The sequence below is a fragment of the Styela clava genome, chromosome 6 (genome assembly GCF_964204865.1).
Source record: "Styela clava chromosome 6, kaStyClav1.hap1.2, whole genome shotgun sequence".
Classification (NCBI taxonomy): domain Eukaryota; kingdom Metazoa; phylum Chordata; class Ascidiacea; order Stolidobranchia; family Styelidae; genus Styela; species Styela clava.
This window is the reverse complement of record NC_135255.1, coordinates 4,190,503-4,200,608: the sequence shown is the minus strand read 5'-3', so window position 1 is coordinate 4,200,608 and position 10,106 is coordinate 4,190,503. Positions and strand designations below refer to the sequence as shown.

The following is a 10,106-nucleotide window of genomic DNA, read 5'->3' as shown; positions in this document are numbered from 1 at the left end:
ATGGACGGCCGTAAATGATATTGAATTATACCAAGAGCACCAATTATCTCAAATTTTCAATAATAAAATGAATTTTCAGTATTAATCAAATATTCTCAAGATGTATGTTTCGTTTTTTCGTGTGTTTTGGAAACATATATTTTCGTTGATTTGGTCGGTTAATCTAAAAACGAGCGATGAAATATGATTCGCTAATTATTGCTTTCGTTTGAACATCAAGAAAGAGAGGAAAAGCCCGATCGACAATCGTTAATCACGTCAATGTTTGTTCTCTCATTTTGTATTCTTGCAAAGCTTAAAACGAGAGAGAATGTTCTTACTTCACTACTTCTCTCACACTGGCTCTTCATCAAAAAGAAAAAGGGAACTTGAACAGCATAGTTTTATTGTTCTGTGATGGGTCTTCGTTCTTTAAATCTGGCGACTAACCAAAGAAAAGTCAGTCGGCGAGTTTAGTTGGGTTGATAAACAACCTCAGCCTAGCTTGGCTAAGTTATCCCTTTTCAACTTTTCTTTTTCGAAGGGTTGCAAAAAAAGAATTCTGCGAAGCGAGATTCCACAGCAGTGTCCGAGAATATTTTATTTATTATTTTGGCTCTAAATTTTTCTTCTTTCAATAATACATTGCTATTATTTCAGTTTTAGCTTGATACACCTTTTGATTACGAAAATATATAAATATTGTTTGGGCAAGAAGCCTTAAGGGCAGCTTACCAATGTCTGCAATCATGGTCAGTACGACAGTCGACAAAGAGGGAGCTGTGTATAATAGTTTCGGAAGGTTAGTAAAATATTTGTATTGAAATTCTGATATTAGCAAATATCGCTGACGTACAAAGTATAGTAACTGTTTCATTTGTATCCTATTTTAAAACTTGGCCTCGCGGTCGAGGGTAATTTTATGTAATAAAAGCTCGGCAAAGTTTCCATCAGAATGGTATAGATTTAAGCTACGGATGCAGTAAGATATCAAGGTTCAAATTGCATAGAAAAGGAAATACGTCTTCCGAAATATGATATGATTTTCTCGACCCGCCATTGTTTTTCATTTGTGAAGTTTGGCAGCTAGAATTTTTCCATATACTGTAATACAATGAAACACGTTGGGACATTACCTCTTTTGAAGTGCATGCATAATAATAATAATAACTAAAAATGAAAGAGGGAACTTTCTGTGGAATTTTTTTTTCAAACAAACAGCGTTGTCTTAGACCGTGGTTTGATATGCATTTTCATGCAATTTAGCATACATTTATAAGATTCAATATTTCAAAAACAATTCAAAGTACTTTTGTCGTCAACCCATAATATTTTGTCGCCGAACTATAATAAATTCGAAGAATCATCACGATTACTCGGCAGCTGGTTAGCGCTGTGTGCTTCTTCATGTGTGCTTGATATGTATACATCATGAACAATCTATGCCTGATAAAGCATATTTCATTTTTTACATTTACTAAAGTCGACGTCATCAAAACAATCATTAGATCTAAAACCAAAAAATAAAAAGTACCGCGTGATTGCCATATGTAAAGAAGTTAACTTTCGATTTTTTCTTACCAAGCTTTCGACCACTTTCAAATTACATAATGGCGTAACTCCTGCAAAAGATATTATATATTAATTACCGGCACATAACTACTTTCTTATGGGAATACAACGCTATCGATGAAAATTCTATGGGAGCTTTGGGAATATTAAGGAGTGCGATTAACTTAATCGTTAAATGTCCTGATAAATTTGTAGCGACAAACGTTTAGATATAAGTAAGATAGATCAGATTTAATAAATGTTTGATAATTTTAATTAAAATAAATATTCTGTTTTTATTCTTAAAGAAATGACATCGGTGCATACCGAAGAGATGGCCGCCCCATCGACGATTGCCTTTCTGATGACGACTTCCAAGAAGGATTGAAATTCATGCCACGATCCAATGTAGAAGTAAATACAGATGCTAGAAATGATTCGAAATTATCGCCGCACGAGACCAGTTACGACACGGATTCCTCCAATGAATGCAACAGAAAACTTTCACCCACAGAAAATAACTGGGAAGACAATACGTCATCGCAGAAAATCATTGATGAGCGTGATCGATTCGAAGAGGAAAAAACATTTGACAATGCAAATGTTCATAAATTTCAACCGATCAGTAAGCCAAGCGATTCACCGACATATTCTCCTACATATGTTGCCATAAAAGACTCTGAAAGCGGAACGACAGAAAGAGGTAAGCAGTCGTAAATATAATAAATAAAAATTTTAGAGACTTCATTTTTGCTATATGGATGTTAAAAACCAATTTGAATAATATGTCTTCATATAATTCTTTTTCAAAATGAGCTTTAATTGTGTGACCCTAAATGGTGAGTGAATATAGAACCCTAAATTGCAGCGATACTTCACTCAAAGTGAAACGAACATACGAATTTTCCTGTTATGATGAACGTTTGCATTAAACATATTTTTACTCCTATAGGGGAATCGTCAAATTCAGAAAGTCCAGTTTCGCCATTTGTCCGTCGACCAGCTTCTATTGAAGATCCCCAAGAACCTCGTTCCTCGCCGCCACCTTTGTTACCTCGTGAAATGTCAATTCCGTTTGCACTAAATAGCCGATCACATCTGTATCAAGAACGGGAAAGTGCGAGAAGCCCGCCGGAAATTGTACCGTGCTCTTTCGCCAACGCCGATGTTTTGAGCCGGCGCTCAATGGAAGAAGAAGATGCGACTCGTGGTTTAAACCCACTTATGGGTAATACAAATTTAATATTTAAAAAAATGCATATTCTGTATCTAACATAATGGAATATATCAAATATTATTCCTATTTTATCGATTTTTTCTTTTTCTCCTCAGGACCTCCATTTTGTTTTCCGCATGGGGGTTCAAACAATTATAGCAAAGAAAGTAAATGTCCAACTCCCGGATGCGATGGAACAGGTCATACAACAGGCAATTATACACATCACAGAAGTTTATCCGGATGCCCACACAAAGACAAAGTACCCAAACAAAGTATGTGTTCACTCAATTTGAATAAAAATGATAAATCAAATAGAAAAAATGAAAATAGAAAAACTAGCTTTACGCTATTGAAGTAATGAGTATTTTTTTTATATAGTCCAGGCACTCCATGACCGCTCTCCAAAATGTCCAACTGATGGTTGTACCGGCAAAGGACATATTAATGGAAACAGACAAACTCACAGAAGGTAAAATAAATTATTTTGTAATACGAACATCAAGAAAATTGAAAATATATTTAATTTAATCAAATCGTGTTTGTTACATACAGCGATATGCTAAAAATCAATTCTGAATGATATCAAAAAATGCTCAATTTTAAAAAATTTAAATAGTAGTCCATGCCGCGTATAGTACTTCGTTAGAAAGCGATTGGTCAGATACACAAGTTATTTACATCAACAAAGCACAGCCAATTGATTATACATAAATAGATACGTTTGTTTCACATTTTTGTACATTGCTAATAATACATGAAATTGAATCCTGGCAAAAATAAAAACAAACGTATATTCTGTTTTCAGTTTATCAGGATGTCCATTGGCAGCCCCAAGCAAACTGAAATTTCCTTCGTCCGAAGGAAAAACTCCTTCAAGCGAATATCTTTTCAACCCCATTCAACATTTCAGTGAAGTTTTTCCGACGTCTGTTCCGACAACTTTGTTATCAAAATCTCAACTAAGAATGGATAGAAATCATGTTCAACCAAGAAGTATTCGATTGACTCCGCCTATTTATTCCCACTCGGATGAAAGAAATAATTCAGGTTTGTTAATACTTAATACAAACGAGTCGATTGCTATTTAAATTTTAGTTATTTATTTGGTACTTATACTTGATAATACTTATGTTATATTGAACATATTATGTTATCATTTATAGAAAAGATAAGGATCGATTCGAGTGAATCAGACTACCAGAGACAAACGTCTTCCAACAGATCTTCTCCTGATGTTGACCCAAGTATGCGAAAAAAGGAGCAGACATCGCCAGCAAATTCCACGCGCAGAAACATGGGGCTCCCTTTGCCGAAAAGTCACCCAAATGGTGAACATCTTACAAATGAGGAGGTCAGTCGTTATTAAGCTGAGAGACTTTTAAAATATCAGTAATATTAATATAATTTTAAAATGCAACTGTAATTTATTCAAATGAAATTTTCGACTCTGATTTTGAATATAACTTCATATCGGGCAATTTTGAGTCATATGGTATATTTAGACAAACAGAATATAGTATGTCACTAGTAAAATATTCTGTGCTATTCTCCCTTTGATTTTCTTTCCAAACTTATAGCACTTTGTAACTTTGTACAGAAATTTAAAAACATAGCCCATTTACTAATAAACAGTGTAAAACTATTTCTTTATTAAATTGTTTTCTCTATTATTTACATCAGGTTCATAGATTAATGGGAAATCGAATGGCGCCTCCACCATATAATGCGTTTGCAGCAAATTTTGGTCTGCTAAACCCAAGACTTGTATGGGAACAAGAGGCAGCAAAATTAGCAGCTCTTCAACTCATGGCAACCCAACCTGCCCTAAGTCAAGTGAGTTTAAGACAATTGTTATCGTATTTCTATTTTTTATACGCAGTAATCACTGATCGCCCAAATTGAATTTGGAAACAATTAATTACCAAAATTCCAATTTCAATAATCTCCTATATTTAACAGTAATATGCTATAATGATTTTGTTTTAGATGTATCCTGCACTTTTTCTGAACCCCCTTTTTTCCGCTTCGATACCACAAGCGAAGAATCCGCTTAAACGCGCCTTCGACAGCGCTTTTGAATCGATTTCTAAAAGAAGAAACATTGATGAGAAGTTTCTAACAATAGCAAACGAAAAGCAAGAGTTTGCTTCAAAACTCAAATCACTGAATGCTGGACCACCTGAGCTCATAAAGCCCAATATTGGTCCATTTGGATTTTCTACACCTCCCGCGTTTTCCAGACTTCACGATTATCATCGGTCAGTTTTATCAAATACTGCTGTATCACCGGTTTATTCCGACTCCAGTGACAATTCCAGAAGATCATCCGGAGTGGATGGGAACGAAAAAGACTCCGGTATTTTCTTTGGAAACCAAGATCAATCTAAAAGTTGGAGCGAAAATTCGGTCAAAAGCCTATTGTCTGAGAAGAACGGGTCACCGTCAACCCCAGCCGAATCCGATAACTCTGTCGAAGAAGCATTAGATTTGAGAGTAAAGTCCAACACAAAAGAGAAAGTTTCTCAAAACAAATTCAAACTCGGGAATGAAAGTGATTCCAACGACCACCGTCAACCATACATAGCACGTGATAATATAAGAAAATATATGACTGAGCACATAAAAAAAGATTTCAATGCTACACAACCAATCATATCAAATATGCTTAAACTGAATGAGTCGCCAAATTTACCCGTGCCACTGAGAGAGATATTTTTGAAATGCAACAAATCCCACCTGGATGAAACCAATAAAAAGGTAAGATATATATAATACTGTTATTGAAATATTAAAATTTAAAAACTATTTTAAATACACAAATTATTTTATTTTTTATTTTCAGGGTATCCGCAATACTCCCGGAGGCTTGGAATTGTTACCGATGGCAGCCTTGTCAGCTGAACAGAAACCTGATATGTTCTCTGGATCTAGAATAGATCAAATATTAAACCATCAAAGACAAAGTCTAGCCTACGCTTCAAGTAAGTGAATTAATTCAACAGGTTCAACTTATCGTTATTTCTCGTTCGTAATGTCGAAGAAAACCCTAATAATATGATATGTTTATTGAGCGCGAAAATAAAAAAAAATCAGGGTTTTATTAAATACTTATTTTCCTCGTTTAGAACCTTCTTTGATTCACGGATCTCCAGATGCATGGTTTTCAAGATCTCGTCTTCAACCATTTCATCGAATGTCAACACCAGTGAAGCAAAAAGAAAATTCTTATTCCAAAGGATTGAAGTCGAGGTAACTATTGACGACATTGAAAGATAAATGGTCAACTTACGTAAAATGTTTTACCGAATCACGATATAAAAATTAAACTAAATTAAAAAAAAAAAATCATTTTTAGTCCTGAAATGAAAACGCCTTCGATGATGGTGAATCCGGTCGGACACAGAAATCTGCTATCGGTACCTCTGATGACGCCACAACATATGACGTCACCTTTGCAAAATATGGATCTCAAAGCGCTTCTGGCATCGTAAGTACATTGAGCATTTGAATAAATACCTCCCCATATAAAACTCCCCGTAAAGTAACTTTCTAAACCATGTAATTACCAGTACTTATTAATAAAAGAATATTAAGAAGAGCAATCAACGGTTGTTAATGATTTGCCCTAAAAACAAATAGTTACAAATCTTTAGTAGATTTTACAGATTTGAAAATATATTTACATCCGTCAGTCGTTGCCTCCAAAAAAATTATCATCAACATCAAAAAAATACGTAAATTTAAATAAAAATACTATTCCTCTACTTTGTTTTAGAAATCCCAACAGCCAATTAGCACAAGACTGTAATAAAAAAGGACGACAAACCTGCCCAATGCCAGGATGCGATGGATCTGGACATTCTACTGGAAATTACACTTCACACCGAAGTTTATCTGGATGTCCACTAGCACCAAGATCTCTAGTATCGCAGTTTTCGACCGAGAAAAAGTAATTTTTTTTTCATTATATAAGCTTACATATTTACACTAGGAATTCCTGGGAATATTACGGCATTATTTGAAATGCGATTGCCCAATAATACATAAACTAAGTTGACATTCATACTTTCACTGTAATCACAATATTTTCTATTTCGAATAATTTACAGATGTCCGACTGAAAATTGTGATGGCTCAGGACACGTGACAGGAAACTACACTTCACATCGGAGGTAATAATTTTGTTTCAAATATATTTTATTATAAATAACGCGCTCGCTTTAGTTTTTTGGTGTGTTTTAATGTCACAAAGCGTAACTTATCTCACGTCAAAATATCTTGTCAAAATATTCATGTAAAGAAAAGTGACCCTATAATTTATTCATGTTTTTCCTGTCTCTTGCAAATGGCATGATACAAATTGAAGCACATTAAAATATTTTGTCGCAACTTTTATAAAACTAGTAGAACCTAAATACTTATACTTGGATACTAGTAAATGAACAAATATGCATATCGGAAAAAACATTAACTGTTAGAAATGATGAAAATTTTATAATTTATCTTGTATTTGTAATATTTTATTCTACAGCTTGTCAGGTTGTCCAAGGGCGAAAAGATCACGAATTTCTGAACATCGGAGTGAAATATCAGCCACTGTAAACCTTATCAATAAAGAGGCTTCTAATATAAAGCATCAATCCATGCAAAATTACCAAAATAACAAGGTAACTGATACGGAAATATCTCGGGAAACGGAAGAATATGATCTCCACGTAAAGGAAAGACAGCAACAGCCTGAAACTCCGACTCAGAATAATGAAAGTTTAGATAGATCGTTGGATAACGCAGAGGAACGACAGAGAAGAGTGAGGTAATATATATTTCGAAAATTATGCTCCAACTTTTGCACACTCGAGCATGAACCATATCTATACGATTATAGTTTTACCAGAGGTGCAACCTTGGACAATCCGACAAATTTCTTTAGAGTAAAGTATTTTTGAAAGACACTTTAAACTTTTTAATTACCTTAATATGAACCCCTAAATATTACTACGAAATTGTCAAAGAATGTGTCATTTTTTCAACTATATAAAATACGTTACTGAATATTAAAATTATTATTTTTTCTATTTTTCAGTCCATCGCCTATTCACGTTAAAATGGAAGCAACCGATTGCCCCGAACAGCCGTTTTGCGCACGCGAGTCGGAACAACCAACTTCTCAAGAATCAAATATTGGTGAAAGTCGAGAGGAATTAATCAAGATCATTTTCAATACTGTAAACGCTCGAAAAGTAAGAAATAGAAAAAAACTAATAATATTATTTGTGTGTTTATGACAGTTTAAACACAACTGACGGAAGTATTTTTATAAAATGTCTCGCTATTGAGAAAAAAAGCTTAGAAATTCATTTCATTTTATTTTGAATGCATTCTGCGCACTATACAAAAAAATTATTACAACAAATAATCGTTAAAGTAATACTGACCATTTGATAAACAATGATATATTTGTAACATTCATTTCTCGAAACTAGTATCAAGTGTTTTTCAATATAACATTACCAATACATTTGAAAAAATAGTTTTCATGCTTTTATTCTATAAAAGAATTTCTGTGGTTGATTTCCTATTTTTTTTTTCAATTTTGCAGGAATTGAGTTTGTACGAAAATGACGTCAACACACAAAATCTGATCAACAAGCTCGCCGGCATTGCTCTCCCTCATACCAGAGTAAGTTTTCATATAAATACTTTTAATACATCATGAGTGAGTGATCCAATTCAACACTTCCGTAAAATTTTCCTAAAACAATTTATAACCAATGTTTCTTTGCAGGAAAATGTCCACAAAAGTTCTTTGTCTAAGTAGATCCATGCCATATTGCATGATATCCAATTATTTGCTTCAACAATTAGATAATAGTTTATATCTTCCCACAAACGCAATCAGATCGTATGGGTCATTGATTTTCCCAGAAGTAAATGAGTAATAGTCTATACATATAAAGGAGACTGTGGGTGGGTCTTCCCTTGATGCACGTTTCATGTAACGCCATAAACCGTATATTATTACGTTTCACGCTAGTTAGGGAGGTTTTACTTTTTCACTTAAGCAACTTAGTTCAAGGACTAATGGAGGGAATCATCTTATTAGCCATGTTTATTCCATCTCTCACTTTGCTGGAGCATTTCCCCATAAGTTCATTTTTCGCCTCGAAGTACTTGGAATCTAATTAATTACTACCCATGCGCTCGCGCCATATGTTGAGAAGTCGTATGTTTAGCCCAGTGTGACTTGACTTTGATAAAATTTAAGTAATTTTCACCACTAAAAAATTTCATTTGCGTTTTTAAATTAAGCATTTGCAAATTAAGTACAGTTTACATAAAACGTCTTAAAGAATTGGTGCGTTAAAAGTAATAATTATTTTTTGATTCCACAAAAAATTATAACGAGATTACAGGTTTCTAACCAAACTTATTCTATGACTTCGAGTGAGAAATCGCTCCGCTTTGTGACGTAAACGTCAAGCGTCAGTATATTTATACAGTTATATTTATCTACTATAGGAATTTCCAACGGACGAAAATTTTACTTCGTATCTTTTTCAACTACGGCAACATTTGATGGATCAAACAAATGACGAAAACCGTGCGCTGCTGGCAGTCGTAAAAGAAGCTTTCTCTGGCGTTGAACGCCATTTTCATTCATAAACTAGAATTGTAATAATATAATCTGAATTTGCAATAAAATATGACTTCAAAATTTCAATCATATACGCATATTTATGCTTTCGCTGCCCAATGTCATTAGATATTATTTTATAAGTTTTTTTATGGATGAGTTATACCTGCAAGCTGAATTTTGATGTTATATGTTATACAACTTATAAATAAGCGCTCAACTAAAGCAGAAAGGGCTTCGTTTATGAGAATTACTGACGTACTGTGAAATATTCTTCATTTTATAGAAATGCACACTTGGCCAGTTTACTGATCATATTATATTTCTTTTGTAGTTCCGTATTTTTTTTCTTCTTTTTTTTTCAATCGTTTGCTTAATAAATATACAGATATCACACAATTTTGCTTGAACTTAAAAAGAGACAAGTTCCTGTCTCTCAGCTTTCAGCTAATATGAAACACGTATTCATAGATTATCACAAACGTGGTTAAGCAAGGCATAACTAGGCTAATTCTGCCAATTGACCAATTGAGAAAGGGATAGATATGAGGGCATAGTCCAAAAACAGTCTTTTGGTATAAAAATTCTCGGAAAGTCGGAATTGGCTTGTATCTAGCAGACGAGAATACCTCGAATTAACGTTTACATTTAGTCATTAAAATGGCTGAAAAACAAACAATTAAAAAATCAGCATCCATCTGTTGTTTGGTTGAAGAAAGCAAA

General features: G+C 33.8%; 1 protein-coding gene across 2 annotated transcripts; it reads left to right on the top strand.

The window, feature by feature from the left end:
• The first annotated feature begins 616 nt into the window (after positions 1-616).
• On the top strand, positions 617-9,772 carry LOC120331621 (uncharacterized). 2 transcript variants are annotated; one of them, XM_039398720.2, is made up of 18 exons: positions 617-781; positions 1,839-2,233; positions 2,483-2,758; positions 2,863-3,021; positions 3,128-3,218; positions 3,660-3,796; positions 3,913-4,100; positions 4,430-4,582; positions 4,736-5,506; positions 5,592-5,730; positions 5,875-5,998; positions 6,105-6,236; positions 6,525-6,698; positions 6,859-6,921; positions 7,281-7,562; positions 7,833-7,989; positions 8,349-8,429; positions 9,269-9,772. In XM_039398720.2, exons 1-18 carry the CDS (start codon positions 717-719, stop codon positions 9,410-9,412), a joined length of 3,531 nt encoding a protein of 1,176 aa, XP_039254654.2. In that variant the 5' UTR covers positions 617-716; the 3' UTR covers positions 9,413-9,772. The 2 variants fall into 2 exon arrangements, with proteins under 2 accessions (XP_039254654.2, XP_039254653.2); XM_039398719.2 differs by having other exon boundaries at positions 3,555-3,796.
• Positions 9,773-10,106: the final 334 nt, after the last annotated feature.

What these genes read in the sequence shown, in the direction of transcription:
- LOC120331621 (XM_039398719.2), top strand. Translation starts at nt 717, where the DNA reads ATGTCTGCAATCATGGTCAGTACGACAGTCGACAAAGAGGGAGCTGTG. An exon ending in CCCAACCTGCCCTAAGTCAA is followed by an intron (nt 4,583 to 4,735) that starts GTGAGTTTAAGA and finishes ATTTTGTTTTAG; the next exon opens with ATGTATCCTGCACTTTTTCT. An exon ending in AACTACACTTCACATCGGAG is followed by an intron (nt 6,922 to 7,280) that starts GTAATAATTTTG and finishes TTTATTCTACAG; the next exon opens with CTTGTCAGGTTGTCCAAGGG.